Source organism: Martes martes, assembly GCF_963455335.1.
Source record: "Martes martes genome assembly, chromosome: 10".
NCBI classification, from domain to species: Eukaryota; Metazoa; Chordata; class Mammalia; order Carnivora; family Mustelidae; genus Martes; species Martes martes.
The window spans coordinates 77608987-77629717 of record NC_137898.1 but is presented as its reverse complement, the minus strand read 5'-3'; the positions used below and the strand labels follow the sequence as shown (position 1 = coordinate 77629717).

General features: G+C 42.7%; 1 protein-coding gene across 1 annotated transcript in view; it reads right to left on the bottom strand.

The window, feature by feature from the left end:
* HEPHL1 (hephaestin like 1) overlaps positions 1-20265 on the bottom strand; it is a 94443-nt gene extending 74178 nt beyond the window's left edge. Inside the window, exons 1-2 of the mRNA XM_080816833.1 lie at positions 20037-20265; positions 6668-6912 (exon numbers count right to left, since the gene is read on the bottom strand). Of these exons, the coding sequence (XP_080672959.1) occupies positions 6668-6912; positions 20037-20206 (415 nt within the window). The 5' untranslated portion in view covers positions 20207-20265. The remainder of the gene's footprint in view (positions 1-6667; positions 6913-20036) is intronic.
* Between the last annotated feature and the right edge of the window lie 466 nt (positions 20266-20731).

Sequence of the window (20731 nt, the reverse complement as noted above, 5' to 3'; positions counted from 1 at the left end):
TGGGTTCTTATCTGGAAAAGGGTGGTAGTTATCAGACCTATCTCAGAGTTGTTGAGGCTTACATGACATAAGATCTGCAATACATTTATCACAACACCTGGCATATAATAAGATTTCAATAAATCACTTTTTCATTCATAGCACTTGCCCAAGGTTTTAATTACATATGTATAATATTGTGTGTATAATTGTTTAATTAATGTCTGTCTCTCAATTTAGACTACAATTCCACATACAAAAAAAACACACCCAGGGTTTTTTGCTCATAATTTTATATGCAAGGTCTACCTCAGTGCTTAGTACAATGGGTGCTCAGTACATATCTGTTGAATAAAATAATGAATGAGTGGCATGACTGTACACCATACACCAAAGCCTTGTGAATAATATGCATAGCTTTGCAGCTTCTGAATTTATATATGGAGGGACTGAGGGTCAGTAGCTGGGGGAGGGTGGATGGGTAGTGGACTTGTCTAGAGGCTTCAACTGAGATCACTCATTTTGCTTTGATTATATGATACAAATCAATACAAGTAATAATTTTTCTTGAGACTCTTTTTTGCACAATTTATTTATGTGCTTTCTTTTTGTTCTTTATTATTGGGAAGTATTGATGGCTATTATTGAAAAGTATTAATGGCTATTATTGAAAGGTATTATTGAAAGGTATCAGTGGCTATTATTGAAAGATATTATGGAAAGGCTGGAGTCCCCAAACAAATCCTTGGTGTCACCACTCAAAATGAGGAAGATCATTTAGAATCCAAAATATACCATGAATATAAAGTAAAAAATGATTTAGGGTGGGGTAGCTTATTAAATTGTTCTGTAAGTTATTCCCAGGAAGGAATTTTTATTTCTCAAATCAAAATCAAATTTTTATTTGATTTGTCAATGGAATTTAGATTTGTCAAAGGTTTTGAGCAATATAACATAAACAATATAAGAATATTTTTAAAACATTCATTTGGTTTTATGTATTCTAGAATGTGTGGGCTTTTAGAAATTAAAATATACAAGTTTTCACCCCATCAGGTTTGAGAATATTGAGGATTGGTGAAGTTGTAGGAGAAACAGGCCAACTCATAAACAAATAGCAGGAGAGTGTACAATTTTTTGGAGGACAATTTGCTGATTCGTTTTGAAAGAAAGAAGAAAGAGTATTTGAATATAACCAGCAATTTTATTTTTAAGAATTTACTCCAGAAACATCTTTGAAAATGGTTTTCAAAATACATGAACTGGTGTATTTGTTTTAGAATTGCCAGTATCAACCCCAAACTGAAAGCAACCTAAATAATCATCATCAGTCATCAATAATCATCAATGTACCAGACTGATAAATTCATACAATGGGATATTGCATAACTTAAAAGGAGGTCTTTCTATGTGTGTTGATATGAGAAAATCTCCAAGATGAAGACATTTTTAAAGGTGATTGCTTTTCAGATAAGAGCCAACCAAGTAAGAAGAATTTTTACTTTTCTTATTATACTTCTTTGTACTCTTAAAATTTTCTTCTTTTTTAAGATTTTATATATTTGACAGACAGAGAGAGCACAAGAAGGAGGAGCAGCAGGGAGAGGGAGAGGGAGAGGAAGAAGTAGGCTTCCCACTAAGCAGGGAGCCTAATGCAGGACTTGATCCCAGGACCCTGGGATCACGACCAGAGCCGAAGGCAGGTGCTCAACCAACTGAGCCACCCAGGCACCCCTAAAATTTTCTAACCATGTTCATATGCTACTTCTTGTTTAATCTTTTGTTTTAAGCTTATTTTAGTGGATAAGTAGGAAATGAGGATGTGAGATATTTACCCCTTCTTTATGTTTTTCTGAATTTTAAAAAAAACAATAAAATTTATTTTTAAGTAGTCCTAATACTTAACTGTATTTCATATGAGATCAAGAAAGCACTAGCTAATTCCATTAGTAAGTGAGACATTGTATGGGTGCCTGGGTGGCTCAGTGGGTTGGGCCTCTGCCTACAGCTCAGGTCATGATCCCAGGGTCCTGGGATAGAGCCCTGCAATGGGCTCTCTGCTCAGCAGGGAGCCTGCTTCCTCCCTCTCTCTCTGCCTGCCTCTCTGCCTACTTGTGATCTCTGTCTGTCAAATAAATAAATAAAATCTTTAAAAAAAATAAGTGAGACATTGTATGTAAGAGTTCTAGCATAGGCATTGGCATACTAGGAACTGCTTAATCAATGTTAATCCCACCCACTGACTTCTGAGTTCATTCCAGACCATTCCCCAGATGAACTTGGAAGGAACAACTATGTATTTATTCATTTTTGCAGCCCCAGTATCCAGCATTGGGTCTAGTGCACAGTAAACACTAAATTGAACTAGCGGGGACTTTCAGACTAGCAAGCTTGCAATGGTAGCCAAGAGAAAAATTCATCAAAAGAGAGTGAGGAGGTGGGTGCCTGGGTGGCTCAGTTGTTTGAGCATCTGCCTTTGGCTCAGGTCTTGATCCCAGGGTCCTGGGGTCAAGTCCTGCATTGGGCTCCCTGCTCAGCAGGGGAGCCTTCTTCTACCTCTCCCTTTGCCTGCCACTCCCCCTGCTTGTGCTATCTCTCTCACTCTCTCTGTCAAATAAATAAATAAGACCTTCAAAAAGAGAGAGAGAGAGAGTGAGGAAATCAGCAAATCCTCTCCCCCAAAAGTAATGTAAAGTGGAATGAAATTGAGAAAAACAACCATTTCATTGCTGCGGAAATCAAATAAAGGCATCCAGCAATGTTTATGCTTGAACAACTGCTGAATGTCAGTTATTTACCTACTTCCAGCTGACTCTAATGCTGTGTGCTTGCAAAGAGGAGAAGCAAAGGGCCCAGCAAAAACTAAAATCCGAGGAACCGTGAAAGACTACGGACTCTGGGAAACAAACTGCGGGTTTTGGAGGGGAGGGGGATGGAAGAATGGGTGAGCCCAGTGATGGGGATTAAGGAGGGCATGGATTGCATGGAGCACTGGGTGTTATACGCAGACAATGAATCATGGAACACTACATCAAAAACTAGTCATGTACTGTATGGTGACTAACATAATTTAAAAAAAAACAAAACAACCCTAAGATCCAAGGCAGACAAAAACCACCGAAACTCTGAATGTGTTCTCTATCCACCCACAATTCCAGCTGCAGAGAATTGAGGATTTACTGATGCTTAAGAACATCTCTGTCCCAGCATCTGCCGACTTCAAAGCTAAGCAGATTTAGAGGTGACCCCTTAGAAGCCAGCCTTAAAAATGAACACAAGAAAAAAGACAGAAAGACTGGGGTGTCTGGATGGCTCATTCATTAAGCATCTGCCTTCAGATCGGGTCATGATCCCAGGGTCCTGGGATCGAGCTCCACATCGGGCTCCCTGCTCAGCGGGAAGCCTGCTTCTCCCTCTCCCACTCCCCCTACTTGTGTTTCCTCTCTCACTGTGTCTCTACCAAATAAATAAATAAATGAAATCTTAAAAAAAAAAAAAACTAAAGTAAAGTAAAGAAAGAAAGACAGAAAGAGCAGAAACCTTGGTGGCCGCACACTATAAAACCAATAGCAAAAATAACCTTGGATGAGGAAAGGATTTGAATCCAGAGTTGCTCCAATATATGCTCAAAAATTTCCAGTTTCCAACAACAACAAAATGAAACATACAAAAAAATAAGAATGTGTGACCTTGTCTCAGAGAAAAAAAAGCAGCCAATAGAAATTATCTCTAAGTGTCTCCAGATGTAAAATTGAGCAGATACAAACTTTAAAGCAGCTATTACAAAAATGTTCAAGCAATTAACAGAAGCTATGTTCAAATAATTAAAGAAAAGTAGGACATCATGATTCAACAAATGGAAAAATTTCAACAAGGAGGTAGAAATTATTAAAAGAACAGAGTTGGAGTTTTGGCATTGAAAAGTACAATGAATTATTTAAAACATTCACTAGAGGGTCTTGACAACAGATTCAAGATGGCAAAAGAATCAGTGAACTTGGGCGCCTGGGTGGCTCAGTGGGTTAAAGCCTCTGCCTTCGGCTCAGGTCATGATCCCAGGGTCCTGGGATCAAGTCCCGCATCGGGCTCTCTGCTCAGCAGGGAGCCTGCTTCCCTTCCTCTCTCTCTGCCTGCCTCTCTGCCTACTTGTGATCTCTGCCTGTCAAATAAATAAACAAAATCTTTAAAAAAAAAAAAAAAGAATCAGTGAACTTGAATATAGTAGAATTATCCTATCTGAAAAACAGGGGGCGGGAAGATCAAAGAAATAAAACATCAAAGAAAATAAACAGAACCTCAGAGGCCTGTGGGTCAACACCAAGTATATTAACATGTGTAATAATAGCCTGCCAAAGGAAAAATGAAAGAAAGAAAAAGGGACAGAAAAAAAATGTAAAAATAATGACCCAAAGTTTTTCAATTTGGTGAAAAACATTAATCTACACATTAAAGAAGCATAATGAACCACAAGTAGGATAAATACAAAGAACCTATACACAGACACATTGTTGTCAAATTGTTAGGAAAAAACATCAAAGAGGTAATATTGGAAGTGAGAGAAAAATGACTCATCACATACACGGGAGTATTGACATGATTAACAAATGACTTCCCATCTGAATACTGGAGACAAGAAGACAGCAGGATGACATACTCAATGTGCTGGGGCTGGGGAGCGATGCAAATGGAGAATACCATATCCAGCAAACTACCCCTCAAAAAAGGATGGTAAAGTAAAGATGTTCTATAAACAAAGACTGAGTTTACTGCTAGCAGACCTGTCTAGCATTGGATAGAATCTTCAGGACAATATTTCATAATAGCAGTGAAAGCAGACATTTTTGCCTTATGCCCAATCTTATGAAGAAAGTATTCGGTCTCCCTTCCATGAAGCATGCTGTTAGCTGTGGGTTTTTCTTAGATAACTTTTATCAGGATGAGGAAGTACCTGCTATTCCTAGTTCGTTGGAAATTTTAATTTGATAAGTACTAGATCCTGTTAAATGCCTTTCCGTACCTCTTGAGATGATCATGTGGTTTCTGTCCTTTATTCTATTAATATGTTGTATTACATTCATTTATTTTTTTCTTAAATTTTTTTTTAGAGAGAGAGCATGAGTGCATGAATGGGGTTGGGAGAGGGGCAAAGGGCGAGGAAGAGAGAATCTTAAGCAGGTTCTACCTTCAACATAGAGCCTGACCCAGGGCTCGATTGGACAACCCTGAGATCATGACCTGAGCCAAAATCAGGAGTCTGATACTTAACCAACTGAGCTACCCAGGTGTCCCAACATTCATTTGCTTTCGAGCGTTAAACTAACCTTCCAATCATAGGATAAATTCCATTTGGTCAAGATGTATAATTCTCCTTATATGTTGCTGAAGTCAACATATTTTAATATTCTAATATTTTGTTAAGAATTTTTGTGTCTACATTCGTGAGGAATATTGGTCTGTAGTTTTCTTGTGATGTCTTTATCTGGCTTTGGTATCAAGATGATGTTTGCCTCATAGGATGAATTTGGAAGTATTCCTCTATTTCCTAAAAGATTTTGTTAAGAATTGGCATTATTATTATTTTAGTAGTTGGTAGAATTTATAAATGAAACCATCTGAGCTTGGGTTTTTGTCTGAGGAAAGATTTTTAATTGCTAATTCCATTTTTTTACATTTTATAGGTGTACTCAAATTTTTATCTATTCTTAAGTCAGTTTGGGTAATTTTTGTCTGAGAATTTGTCAGTTTCATTTAAGTTGTCTCATATTTTGGCATAAAACTGCTTATAATCCTCCCTTATAATCTTTTTAATTTTTGTATGGTCAAAGTGATGTTCCATCTTCCATTCCTGATTTTGGTAATTTGTGCCCTCTGTCTTCCTCAGACTAGATAAAGCTTTCTCAATTTTGTTAATCTTTTTCAAAGAGCCAACTTCTGGCTTAAACAATTTTATATTATTTTTCTGTTTTCTCCTTTGAATTTCTGCTCCAGTCCTTATTATTTCCTTCTTTCTGCTTTCTTTAGATTTTGTTTTCTCTTTGTTTTCTAGTTTCTTAAGGTGGAAGCTTATGTTATTGATTTGAGACTTTTCTTCTCTCTTGACATAAGTGTCTAAAGCTCTAAATTTCCTTTTAAGTACTTCTTAGATATTTACCATAAATTTTGGTTATTTATCTCCATTTTTATTCAGTTCAATTTACAATTACAATTTATCTTGTGATTTCTTTTACCTATGGATTATTTAGAAATATACTGTGTATTTCCAAAAGTTTTCAAGAATTAGCAAGATTTCTTTCATTGATGATATCAAATTTAATTCCATTGTTATTGGAGAATACACCTTGCAACCTACCTGTTCTTCTAAATTTATTTCGATTTATTTTATGCACAGCCTACTGTCTATCCTGAGGAGTTTTCATATACCCTTTTGAAATACACCTCTCGAAAAGAAGATATATTCTTTAGTCATTGGACAGAACGTTCTGTAGATGTCAATTAGGTCAAGTTGGTTGATAGTGTTTTTGAAGTTTTCTCTATCAGGAGGAGCAGATGGAGATGGGAGAGAAGGAGATGGGGAAAAGACAAATCGACACGTGCCATCACTGTCTCTTCGATCCCTTTAACTGTAGCTGACAATTGCCTTCCTTATGAAATAGAGACAAGACACCAATAATACAGGATTGATATTTACCTTCTGAATCTTTGTTGTAGAAAACGCCATGTGGATGCAAAGAGTATGGTCGGGAAGCGAAGTTCTTTAAATGGATGACAATCACATCACCCACTTCAGCCCTCAAGATAGGACCCAGGAATCCAAGCCAGGGAGGTTTGGGGATCTCCGTGGAATAGGTCTCATCTGTGTAATGTCTGTAAACAGCCTTTTTGTAAAGACCACCTATCCTGTTGGGCCCTCTTTCAAGAAATAAGGTTGCAAGTCTAAAAGTAAGAAGGAAAATATTTTATGATTATATGACATTAAGAGAAAATCCTAATAGTTTATCTTAACAGTTCATAAAGTACTTGCATGTATGATTTCTTATCTGGTGTTGGACATAACCCTGTAACCTGTGTAGAGCTGGTAAGATTATCTTCAATTTACTGATAAGGAAACTGAGGCTAAGAGAGTTAAATGACAAAACAAGAGTCACAAATGGTATCCACAACCAAACTACAACTAAACAGAATACGTTAACGTCTGGCTGTCCGTTTGCCCCTTTTCATTCAACATGTTCCCCCTTCACTTTTTCACTTAACAAACCCTTAGTGTGTGTTTACCATGTTCCCAGCACTTTGCCATGTGCTGTACAGGGATACAAAAGAGTTTATGACCTAATGGGAAAATTAAGTAATGACATTCAGCAATACGTGATTAAGTGCCGGTTGAGTTTGTGGAGTCACATAGGTCTCTGAGGTCTGAGGTCACAGATCTTTGGTGGAGTCTCACAGAGAGGTCGGAGAGGCTCTGTATTGACTAATGGATTTATGTTTGCTTCATGAAGTTTGGGGAAAGCACTATAGATCAAAAAGCCAAAGACAAGCTATTTTCATGGCTTCATCCTCTTTTCCTCAACGAGATCCTCCAGTGCTTGTATACCAGCGACTCAGATACAAGCTCCTAAGCAGTTCCTACTACAAGGCTCCCCAGCAGTCTCTAGTATGAATGGAAGCTTTGCCCACCCTGCAGACTTCCCAGGATGATAGAGCCAGAGAGCAGCGTGTCAAGTGGCCAGGCATGCAGCCCACCATGAAGCAGAAGACAGAAGTGCAGGCAGATGGAGGAAAGCGTGCCTGGGTCAACAAGGGGACGGGGATCCTGTAGCTCAAGTTAAAGCAGGAGTGATCCCCTTTGGTGCATCCAGCCCAGCTTTGGTGCATCTTTCCAGGCTCATTTCCTCTTTGCCTACCTCCCATGACCTCACCCTTCCACCAGACCTCATGCTCAGTCTTCCCAGGATGCACCATGTCTTTTCAGCATTCCAAGACTTGCACACATTCTTTTCCTACATCTGGGTGGTATCCCTCATTCTCTACCTGCCAAGAACCCTTCCAGGTCAGTTCAAACTCTTCTTTCTTCTTCTGTACACACACAGTTCAAGCACTAATAACACACTTGCCAAGACGTGTCACAGTAAGATATGTACATCTCTGGTTAGTGAGCTAATAGAAGACAAATCTTTCAAATATCTTTTTTTATTATAGTGCTGAGTAAATGCCTGGACGTATTGGTGCTTAGTGACTTTGGAATAAAGAAAAAGAAAAAGCCTCGAATTTGCCCTCAGATTGACAAGTGAAAGCTGGGATAATTTGCCAAACTACATTTGCAGAAAAGTGTTTGTTGCCACACTTGATTTTGAATATTCTCTAGGCCCAGGATGGCAAATAGGTTTTAACTTGTGCACTAGGTCTGATTGGTTGGTAGTGACTGCTTAGGAAAAAAAAAAAGTCAAGGTTGAGTTCAGTCAGGGGAAAGAAGGAACCACTCGGGATGTCTACTGTGGATGTGGGGTTGGAGGCATACTTGATAACAATCGTTACTCTCTTTGCTCTGCACAGGCAGCCAGGTTACACAATAGTCTGGAGTCTTTGGGTGTGGCCTTGTCTACAACTAGATGATCTAATACTATCACTACCGGCAGAACATACTTTGAGTTGTTCTATCATAACAGCAAGAGTGATGGGATGAGCTCCTCATGCTCATTTGTCAGGTCTCCTTTGTAACCAAAATACACAAGGCATTATATCCGATGATGGCTGGGTCTGGGGCAGAGTTTGTGGACACCAGAGAATATCCAGTGATCATCTCTGAAATCCAAACTGTCATCTTACGATATTCAGTTTGCTGGACCTTCCAAAGGCTCTCCTCTTGTTCTCAGGGACCTGCTGACAAACAGGGCTTGCAGCCATCTTCCCTTTTAATAATTTATAAACAGAAGCTTATAGAATGACAAAATTTTAAGAGAGAAGCATTTAAACAGAACATAGCATGGTTTTAAAATCAAATTGAAAAGTGATTTCTTAAGTCAATCAGAGAAAGACAACTATCATGTGATCTCCCTGATATGAGGAAGTGGAGATGCAACATGGGGGGTTTGGAGGGTTGGAAAAGAATAAATGAAACAAGATGGGATCGGGAGGGAGACAAACCATAAGAGACTCTTAATCTCACAAAACAAACTGAGGGTGGCCGGGGGGGAGGGGGGTAGGGAGAGGGTGGTTGGGTTATAGACATTGGGGAGGGTATGTGCTATGGTGAGTGCTGTGAAGTGTGTAAACCTGGAGATTCACAGACCTGTACCCCTGGGGATAAAAATACATTATATGTTTATAAAAAAATTAAAAAATTATTAAAAAAAGAAAAGTGATATATTCACACGGTCATTACTTCCTTGTTCTAACCAGCTGGGGCATCCAGCCTACTCCAGACCACCTAATACGGTCACAGGCCATGGGCAAACCTGTAGCAATAAAGCCCCTTTTGAAGAGACTGGCCTTGGTCTTGGAGGCAGGGGAAATTCCAGGGGTCCTCAGCTGAGCCAAATTAAGGGATGGAGCCACTAGGCCTTAGCTCTAACGGGCATGGAAACATCACTGGGGAGCTCGATGGCATTGGGGATTAAATTAACTGGAAATGACATTGGGACTGGAGAAAATGGCAACTTCCAGAACTTCTCTGGGGATGAGTATTGTTATATGGTCAGAAAGAATCAAGGGCTTCGGATGGAGTTTGGGAGGTGGAAGGAGGAGACGCCCGGAGATGTGCACAAGTAGTCCCTGAAATCCCTTCCAAGGATTGCTCCAGTAAGCTATAGAGTGGGTTCCTTCTTCTTGTGACCAAGAGGACAGTGAGAACTGCCACCACCAGGCCACCTTCTTCTCTCCTCAGCACTCAGCCTTGCCTCCAAATAAGAGCTGAACAAGTATTTTTCCAAATATCAGTTGAAGGAGCCCCAATATTATTTATTTTTCCCAGAGCACCAGATTACTAGCCTGCCCAGCCACCCACGTGTGTCAGCCCTGCCCTGCCCTTGGAGTGGAGTCAGTATGTAGGAGGTTCCTGGGAAAAAGGGGGAAACCATGGGTTGAGGCTCTCCTCAGAGGACCCAGGGACCATAGGTCTAGTCTTCCCAGAGGCAGCAAAGCTTTTCTCCCCAACCTGCCAGATTCAATGCCCAGATAATGGGACTCACAAGACAGGAATCCTGACAAAAGGGTTGGAGTATTACAACAATGATTTTGGTAGCAAAAAGCCTGGAAAGACCACAGTGTTTTTCAACTGGTGACTGGATAAATAAATTCAGGCACCTTCATACCACACAGCCACACAACAAAATGAGGGGGTTCTACAGGTGGCAATACGGCGCGAGCACCAAGAAACTACATGGAAAAATCAAATTGTAGGTAAGCATGTAAAGTGTGATCCCATTTCTGTTTTTTAAACAATGTACATATATACACAGATGCAAAGAAAACATTTAGAAACTGGCCATGGAAACCACCAAGGTGTAAACTCTGGGCCATGGGATTGAGGACAGAGGCAGGAGCCAGAAGGAATGAGAACTTTACTCACCCTCTTCTGTACATGGGAGTGCTTTACTCTGATTTTCTATTTACTTTCATAATAAAAACAAGCTCACGTTTTATTTAGAAAAGATGGGCAACTGAGGAGTCAAATTTCTCTTCTTGTCTTCCTTCTCCCTCTGAAAACATAGCTGTCACCCCAAAGTGTGTTGTTGGGTGAGTTCTCCTCCACGGGGGCATTGGTGCCCTGAGAGGGAGCATAGTGCCTGCGGCTTGAGTTGGTGGGAAGAAAATCACTGCTCAACCTCTGGCTTGACAAGGCCACTCTCGGGCATCAGGACTGAGGACTTGGAAAGGTCAGGTGTGGGCACACTCGACCCTCTGCCTCTGTGTATCCACTGAGCTTGCGAGTGTCCGCCTGGGAGCAAGAGTCGGCCCCCTTCTGCTCCGTGAGGGAGAACCCTATATTTCCCTGTGCAGGGGAATGGGATAAAAAGTCTGAGTCCCTGACACTGGGGCTTTGTGATGGAAGCTCTTACGTTTCCTAGCCTCACTCGAGGCTTGGATGGTCATGGGACACACTTCTAGTCAATGAGATGTACGCATGTGTCATTCCATGGTACTTCTCTGGACTCAGCTGGCAGACACCCTTGTAGTTTTTTGCTCTTCCTCAATTTATGCCTGAAATGGAAATAGGATGACAAGCTTCAGCAGTCATCTTGAGAGAAGGGGGAAGAGGGGCGTACCCTATGAATGGGTGGTCAGCTGGAAAGCCAAAGGAATCTGGGCCCCTGAAGATTGCCAACTTCTGGCTTTCTTTTGCAGAAGCCAAAAAATACATTTGAGCCAGTGTTTTCTAGGCTTCTGCTAACCAGCAGTTGAATACAAGTCCTAATTGAACAGGCTCTTTAGGAGAAGGAGGAGGAAGAAGCAGAGGAAGAACTGAGTCATCCCTAGGCTGGCTAATTAACCCCAGAGTAGGCAGAGTTACCTGGCTTTATAGCTGATGCCGGGCCACCCAGTAAGGCAACAACAGAGGAAGGATTAGATTCAGAATCACTGGTGTCCTCTCTAGACTCATCCCAATGGGTAAAAAGCTAGAATGAGGTTATTCATAGGGAGGGCTCTGTCATTCCAACAGGGTCTGCAGGGAAACATGGACCTCTGACTCTCTGCACTGCTCTACTCTGAGCTCCCAGCATGCACAGGCACACACACACACACACACACACACACACACACACGCACATGCACATGCACATGCACACTCATGCAAATACATGCTGAGCAAGAGCTCCTTATCATGCATGACTTGTCTGGCAGAGCCACCCAAGCAAGAGGCAAGCATATCAGGAGGAGGGGAAGTGTATGTTGCCTTTCCACAGCACTTACTACACATGCTGCATATTTTAGCACTGAGTTACATACATAGTGACTTGTTTTGCACAATCCTGGACGAGTGTCAGTCTTATCCCAGAGACAGCCAATAGTCACCCCGAGAGGGGACCAGGTTTTCTAAAGCAGTAGTTCCCAAATGCCCATCCACGTATCAACTGGATCAGAGTTATTTGGTACAATTATCAAAAATTGAGGTCCCCAGGCCCCATCTCAGAGCAACTGAATCAGACTTTCTGGTGTGGCCTCTATATTTTCCCGAAGTTCACCAAACAGTTTTTAGAGCAGAGCTGTCCAGTGCTTACCCGAGCTGATTCTTCCCTCCCAGCAGAATGGCAGAACAAAGAGCTTTTGCAGATAGATGGAGCCGTGGGATTTTGGCAAATGGGCTGTGAGTGGAAGTGACATGTGTCACTTCCAGGCCAGGACATTTCATTGCCATTGCAAGATCTCCCCCCGCCCCAACCTCTGCTGCAGGGAAAGGGTCCAGTGAAGATTGTTGAGCCTCACGATCCCAGCAGCCTGGCTTACTAGTTGTCCCAGGAGGACAGTTGTCCTGGAGCCACATGGTCCTCTATAAACCCCGAAATACGCCTCTGTGGTGTTAAGCCCCTGAGATCTGGGGATTGTTTGTCGCTATAGCACAATCTGACCTGCTCTAACTAACACAATGCTGAATGCACGTACAAGCTGGGAAATCACCTCTATAGCGTTCAGTATGAAACAAAACCACAGTAGCTGTTTGAAACTAGAACATAGTGACTATTTGGAAACCATAGGGACTATCCAAAGTGGAAAAGATAGGGACAGAGGAAAGTAAGCGAAATCAGTCTCTTGAATCTCTTGAGTCTCTTGAGTCTCTGTGGCAAATCGCTCCTAAGAACATATTATACATTTGTGACAGTGGGACAGAAGCTCTGTGTCCTACAAGTCCTAGAAGATGCAACCCTTGCCCAAGAGACAAAACAGGTGGGTGACTTCGAGGAAGGTGTCCACAGAAACCAGCCTCTGACATGGCTGGAGAGTACTCAGTGGTGGGAGCACACAAGTTGGTGGGCTTCATGTTATTTATAACATAGCCACAGGACGGCCCCACTGTGAGGGACTAAGCAATCACTACCCCTCAGGCTCATCCCCAACCAACATTCTCACATTTCCACTCAAACTGAGGAGTGTCTATTTTATGCTGGGAAGATATCCAGTTGGACTGGAAAGTTCCATATAAGCAACTGCTTTAAAGACACAATAAGGATGTAGAACGTTTACATTGCCAAGGCCAAGGGCAATACATGAAGGAAGATGCCTTCTAAGAGCAGGAGAGGTTAATCATTGCTAGAAGGAAACTGTCTGCGAGAATCACCTAACCAGAGCAGAGATGGGCTTCTAGATCAGATTCTGAGGAGCTGGTAGCTCACGGGGGCAGGGGGGCAGTGTGTGCACCTCACCAGCACCACTGTCCCCCAGGACCTGGATCTTTCAGTCAGATTTTCCCCCATCCCTTCAACCAATGAACAGTTGTTAAACCTCTACACTATACGGGACATTAAACTAGGAACTAGGGCCAAGAACTATGAATGTTCGTCCATGCAATCAAGAGATTTACCATCTGGCTGGGAAGACAAAACACACACAGTGGAGGATAAATAGCAGCAGCCAGTTTTCCATATTAAGTGACAAGTGCACCGTATAGATCCTGCAGGTCTGAGTGTGTGGAGGGGAGGTGGGTGAAAGTGAGACGCGGCAGAGCAAACGTGTGAGACCATCATGGTCACAGGAGAGACCCGCAACATTGGTTGCTTGAGCTTGAGAAGGGGCACTGAGAAAACAGGACTAGACTGGGGCAAGGGCTACATGGCCAAAAGGAGGGTGGAGTTGGTGATGGCCTGTTGCACTTAGATGTAGCCACACCCTCCCTAATTACATTACTACATTTTAAGCCATCCAAGTGATGCATTCCTCTACACAGTCTCTCCTTCTGGGTCCCCTGGCCCCCCACAAGTCTTGAGTTCTTCTTTCTCCCACTTCCTGTCCACAGAAGCCCCTCAGAACCCACACAGGTGGCTTAAAAAACAAGTGCATGCAGTAAAGGGAAAAGAGAATAAACTCAAATCCCAGTTTCCCTACTTCCCTACTTGATGCCGGCTGAAAACCGGTGACCATGACTGAGCCCTCCTGAGGAGTCAATGAGACGGTGTGGAGACCCACACACAGCATCTTGGAGAGTGGGTGTTCAGTCAGTGGGAGTTATGGCAAAGCTCTAATTAGAAAAAGAGAAATGTGACCATTTGCAGTCTGTTTCCTGCAGAGCTCCTGCTCTGCAGAGACCCCTCGAGATAAGAAAGCTATCACGATGACTAACATCTCTGGCACGCTTACCTGGTGCCAGGCGTGCGTCTGAGCCCCTTTACCGATCTGGTGTCATCTGAGCCTCCTAATCCCCGCTTTGGGTGGGTTGATAATGACTTCCAAAGACAAGTCCCAGTCCGAATCCTCTTATTTGGAAAAGGACTCTGCAGACGGGATTAAGTTAAGGATTCTGAGATGAGGAGAAAGATCTGACACACACAGAGTAGGTGATAGGAAAATGCAGGCAAACAAAGGCCAGAGCATGCCACCACATCCAGCAGCTTCTAACCGAAGCTGAGTCAGTAAACAGATTCCCTCTTAAAGCCTCCAGAGGGAGTGTGGTCCTGCTGACATCTTCTTTGCAGACTTCTGCCTCCAGAACGGGGAGAGAATAAATTCCTGCTGTTTTAAGCCACCCGGTTTCTGGTAATTTGTTCCGGCAGCCACAGGAAACACCTATAGCCCCAAAGCGAGTACTATCATTATCCCACTTACTGATGAGCATATCGAGGCAAAGAGAGATTCAATTACTTACTCAGTTGGTAGAACAAGAATTGTAAGCTTGTTGGTGGATGCAAGAGCCCACACACTTCCCCCAGCAAGTCAGGCTGCCTTAGCATCTCTATTAGACCACTGCTTGGCTACACTTGGCTAGGGAAACCCACCTTGGGCCTTCCGGTCCCCCTACCTGAGACAGGACCTCTGTCACCCCCCTGCTTGGCATGGAAAACCTTTATGACAATGCCTGGAACAGAGTAAGGACGCAAGGATGGTTAGCTATTATGCTGTCTGTGAGTTCTCCCAAATGCCACTAACTGGGACTTGGGACCCCACTGGAGGTGGGAAAAAAAAAGAGGGGGACTAAGAGGGTGTTTGTGAAGGATGAGAAACAGGGAGGACTGAGGTAGGGGAAGGTGGCAGGGTCTGCTTGCTGCCTTGCAATATTCATGTTCCCTTCTTTCTTAGTAACAGAATCAAATCCTGCTTTTACTCAGAAACAAAAGCACAAAACTAAAAGACTATATTTTTAACCCCCTCTCCCCCCCCCCCCACTTTGTGGCTTCGAGTATCCAGTGAGATGTATGTAGAATTGGTTGTATGGGGTTTCCATGAGATCCCATTAAAGGGCTAATGGTCTAATGCAGCAGGAATTGTACCCTTTCTACCTTTTCCCTTCCTCTCTTCTTCCTGGAATATAGACATGAGGGCTGGAGTTCCAGCAGCCATACTGTGACCATGAAATTCCTTGAGGAGTAAAGTCACATGATAAGGATCATGGGCCAAAAGTATAGAAGGCCCCCAAAATCCTATCATACCACCTGTTCCACCAGTCTTGGACTGCCCACCTCTGGGATTCTTTTGTAAGAGCATACAGAAGCTTAATTTGTTTAAAGCATTCTATTCTGGTCTCCACTGGCAGGCCAAATCAATCACTATCTGACATAGGGAATAACAGCAGCCCCAAGATATTCATATGGCATCAGACCCAGCACATGATTTTTTCTGCTGATCCAACAGAAGTTGAGATTTGAACATCACCCTCTAAGATCAAGCCCAGATGAGATGGTCCCCTTCCCTTTATTTCAAAACTTACAAAAGATCCTCTCTTCCCCCACCTGCTTCCCTTCAATTAACTGGCTCTTCTTTCAGATAGTTATGTAGTTCTTATAGTTATATAGGTCTCCCTTATGCCCATCCTAGGGCCTGCCCCCAGATCCTTTACCATCAACTGGGCTGTCACAGTGATACGGTTACGTAAACTCCTTAACAGACCCTACACGTTGGGGTTTGAGCAGTGGTCACTCATGTCCAGGGGTAGTTCTGCCTGTGAGTTAGCACCCGTGAAAACCCCACGTTCTACTGGGAAGAAAAATCCTGCATGTGTGTTGGTTGCCTAATGAGGTCTTTGGTGAGAATTGTAGCTTTAAATAAGGTGACCCCACTCTGGTTCCATTAAAGACTTGGCTTTACCACTGAAGCACAGGAACACCTTAATTAAGCCCTTTATGAGCCAGAACAGGACAAGCATGAATGGATCAAATGCTGACACCATCCCCAGGCAAATCAAAGGAGCCCAGTGTCCCCATTAGGCCCAAGGGGGAACAGGAGGAATATATTCATCTGGATAATCTACTTCTAAATAGAATATGACTCCCAAATTTTATGCTTTCTAGGAAATATGAGTGCTTACAGTCTCGATTATATTTCTGAAATCTATGATTAAGCAAAGGTACCCAGATGGAAAATTAAATTATACCATCTGACTGCTATGGAGCCTTGGCAAATGATCTCAATTTATTTCCTATCCCATCCTTGTGAATCAGGATTTATTAGGCTCTCAGGACTGCCTAATTTTGGTTTCCAAGCCTTTTTACATCACAGACATTTTGGCACTCACCATTCTGTTCCCCTCATTTTTGCCATTCCCATAGTCAAAGATTAAGCAACTGGAATAACGATATTGACATAGTGATTAGTTTTTAATAATTCCAAATGAATAGCCTTGTGCTCAGTCCTTCATGGATTATTGTCACCACCAAAGCTTGGGAGAAGGGGGGACAATATTAAATATACTCTGGGCCTCCCTCTCTGCCATGATGGTGCTTATCTTTCAGCTGCCAGAGTGACCAGTGGGTACATCAAACACCCACAAGGCAATGCAGGGAGAGGGAAATGCTGTGTCTAAGGCTTAAGGAAGACACCAAGTTCCTTGATTGGTGAGGAAGGAAACAGATCAGAATAAGACAGGGTTGTGGGGAAATTCTTTGTGCATGAAGAATTAGAGATAGTTCTTAAAGAACAGGGGGGGAATGGATAAGCAAGGAAAAATATGGAATACTTCAACATTTGTCCCATATTCCCACTCTCGGATCTTCTCCAGCTCTGACTCCTAGACTGAATGTTTGCAAAATCATCTGTCTCTCTCACCATTGTAAAAATCTTTCTAGAACTGGAGAATCGGGTAAGATGTTCTTCATTCAGTTTCAAAAATTATTTTTGATTCCTTGGAATTATACTTCTCAAGTGACATTAAGGATTATATTTCAACTCCCTGGTCATACCAATTAAGGAACTTGATGGTCAGGAGATTACGTGAGATGTTCAAGGTTTCGCAGCAAGTTGGGGGCTTCTAAGTCAGGTCTTCCTATTCCTACTCCAGGCTCTTCCCACTGCTGGTAGGATACTAGGCACCTGTCCCTCCAAATATTGGGCATTTGTCTGGGTCTGAATATCGTCAACAGTAGACCATCCTCAGAAGTGCCGGAGGCCGAGTGAGAAGCATGGTCACGTTATCCAAGATGACTCTTTGCTTCTGGGGAAATGGCACGAACTAGAGTATACACACTGAGCTCCATATGTCCCACAATTGTGACATCTTCCCCTGTGACACCTCTTGTAGCTGTGACACCTGGAAATCATGACATGTGTGCCATATGCTTCAAGCCTGAGTCAGCAGTGCCTTCTTAGGGACTTGCCCTGAGCCGCCTGCCACACGAGTATCACGGCTAATAAAAGCCACTATGCACCATGTAACCCAGGCTCCCCCTTTCAAAGGCAGGAGGCAGCCCTGTGTAGACGCCAGTCCTTCACACACTTGAGGACTTGGGCGTTGTGGGCATGACATCTAGAATGCCAGCTGTGCTCAAAGGGCAAGAGTCCTCTCAACTGAGACCACACCGTTTGTTAAAATACCCCACCCTAAGCTGACACCGAACTGTCTTAGTCATGCCTATTCTTTTTTTTTTTCTTTTTCACGTAACTATTTTCAAACACTTTATTGTATGTTCTTCAAAGCACCATCTTCTGGCTGAAATGATTAACAGGGAGCCCCTAATGTCTTCCTGCACTCAGCTTTGTGAAAAGAGCATTGTAGCATTTGAGTATTTAAAGTACGTTGGATTTTTGAATGAACCCAAATAGGTAACCAGTTTGGCCACTGACACCAGTGATCATTTTCAACGTCTCTCTGGGAAGAGTGACCTGTGAGACTACACCTCCCTTTGGTAAGAATTGGGAATTTCTAGAAAGTTCTTTTTGTTGGAATCCCTGGCTGCCATCACAGCTGAGTTTAATTAAGTGGGAAAGGATTACCTCTACCAAGAAATGGGTTGCATGGCGGAAAAATTACTTCGGTTCCGCCTTTACTCTGTAAACTCCAACAAGTACTTAATCTCAGGGTCTCAGTTCTTGGTTTGAAAAGTGGAAATAATACCTTCTGCAAACAATAATGAATTGGAAGTCTCTGGTGGAACTCCTGGGTCATAACAAATGCTCACGAATAGCCACACTGACTTTTAGGAGAAAGATAGACTTCTAAGCTCTTTACTCAACCACAGGGAAAGGCAATCCAATGTCTCATTGTGCTTAAAGACTGTATTCACTGTGCTCAGCATACAAATCTTGAACAGTCTCATTCATGTTCAATAGCTGCCCACAATGACTGTTTTCCATGGAGCCCTTTATAAGGACATCAGAGCTCTATTCTAGGGAAGGTCAATCAATGGCAGTTAGGGTAGCCTCTCAATCCCATGTCCATTTGTCACAATAAAGATGACCACAACCAATGCTCAGCACATATGAGATTGAAAGAAGTCAAGAGCTTTCTTTGGAAACAGGCCTCTGGACATTAAGCTTCCTGGAACAAAGCTTAAGGAAGAGTCTTTCTTAGTAGCCTGGTTGGCATGAGTTTCATCCTTCTTTAACCAAACATGACTATGCCACCTTTGTATTGTCAGAAAACCCGGCAGCAATGTGTCTAAGCAACTGGATATTTGGTCTTCTCCTGGGGCAGGGGGGCCTGGTTCTTAAAGACTTGTTGGAAGACTCCATGGTATTCCTGAATTTTAGCAACTAACTTCATCGTTAGAAAATGGAACTTGGATGTTGAATGAATTGGGTTCTTCCTATCAGAAAGAAGCCAGAATATCTGGATATCCAACAGAAGTTTCCAGAACATCTCAAAAGATGTTCGAAAAACCACAATATTGAAAGTATACATTATAGCTCCTGGGGGTAGAAGATGACTTAAGAGGGAGCTCCAGGGAACAAATAAGAGATTTAAGACACTGGACCCTGAGAGAGAAAGGAAGAGAAAGGGCTATTTTCTGCAAAAAATAAAAAAAATCAGGGACATACAACACTCTGACACCATCTCACTCAGCTATGCCATGGACCCGGGAACTAGAATATTGCCCTCAGATTGAATGAGTTGGAGCTAAAACAAACCTCTCACCAGTGAAGAAGTTATTTCTAAGAAGACTTGGGGAAACTCTTAAAATACCAGCCAAATCCATTATAATTGCCCCTCTTTTAAACATCACAAAACAAAGCAAAACAAAACTTAACTACTTATGGCATACGTATCTCCAATTATGATGTTTCATTCCAAAAATAAAAACTCAGAAAACAGTGTGTGTTTTAACAGTAAAGAATTCTTGAAAATTCTCAAATGTTTATCCAAAGGGTTGCCGTTATTTTTTTTTAACAAACTGAGTCCAGAACCCACTGGAAGTCCCTAATAGTGCCCAGTGAAAATTGTCCTTCTATAGAGTAAGCCATTGTTCAAAACACGTGGTTTTGTGTGTAGCGCTTCATGGACAAGGCTCAACAAATAGGGCCAAGAATATCTCTTCCACATTCCATGCCCACCCTTGTGAGGGCTCTGCAAACAAATACAAAACCCCTCCACTGGGCTTACATCAGCTGACCCCCACTGTAACAACCCAAGGACTATAACCTTCTCCACGCAGAGTCAAAAAAAAGCGAACCCCGGAGTCTGTGAGAACCCCAACTTTACTCACTTGTCTTCTGAAAAACTTCCTCCAGTAACAACGTTCTTCCCTTGGGGTACATAGTTCCAGTATTCTTCCACAATCCCAATGTGGTATGTTCTGGTAACTGCACCAACCAGCCCAGACAGACCCAGGAATGTGAAGAGAACGATGCAGTCAGCCTGCTGCTTCCGAGGCATTTGTGGATGTAATTCAGGCAAGCAGCCTGAGCAGGAGGCAACCCTGCCTGTCCCTCCCCCTCACTAGAAGCTAATTATAAATAAGGAATGAACAAGACCTGGCTCCTCCTTCTTAGGTAGCTTGGGGGTTGGGACAGAGGCTGATAACTTGTGTAAGCAGAGCAAACGATGGGGGGAGTTGCTATGACGACGAAACTTTTGCCAGCCATCCAAGAGAAGGTGTAACTGGCTTATTCATTTACTATCCAAGCCAAGCAGGCCTGTTTCTGTAAGTTTTGGTGCTCCGCTGTGACATTAATCATTCATCTTTGCCAGGAATGGCAATGCCACCAGCTGGGCCGATGGGTTTCCTCCCTTCTTCCTCATTTTTTTCTCCACACCTACTACAGGAACATATTAAAATCTGAAAACCGGGCTGGCTGGAGTGGGGCATCAGGAAAGCTCTTGCATGCTAAGGAAGGCTTCATCTCTATTGGGAAGGCAGGGGGAGTGAGGTAATCACCCTCCGCCATCTCTGACTTGTTT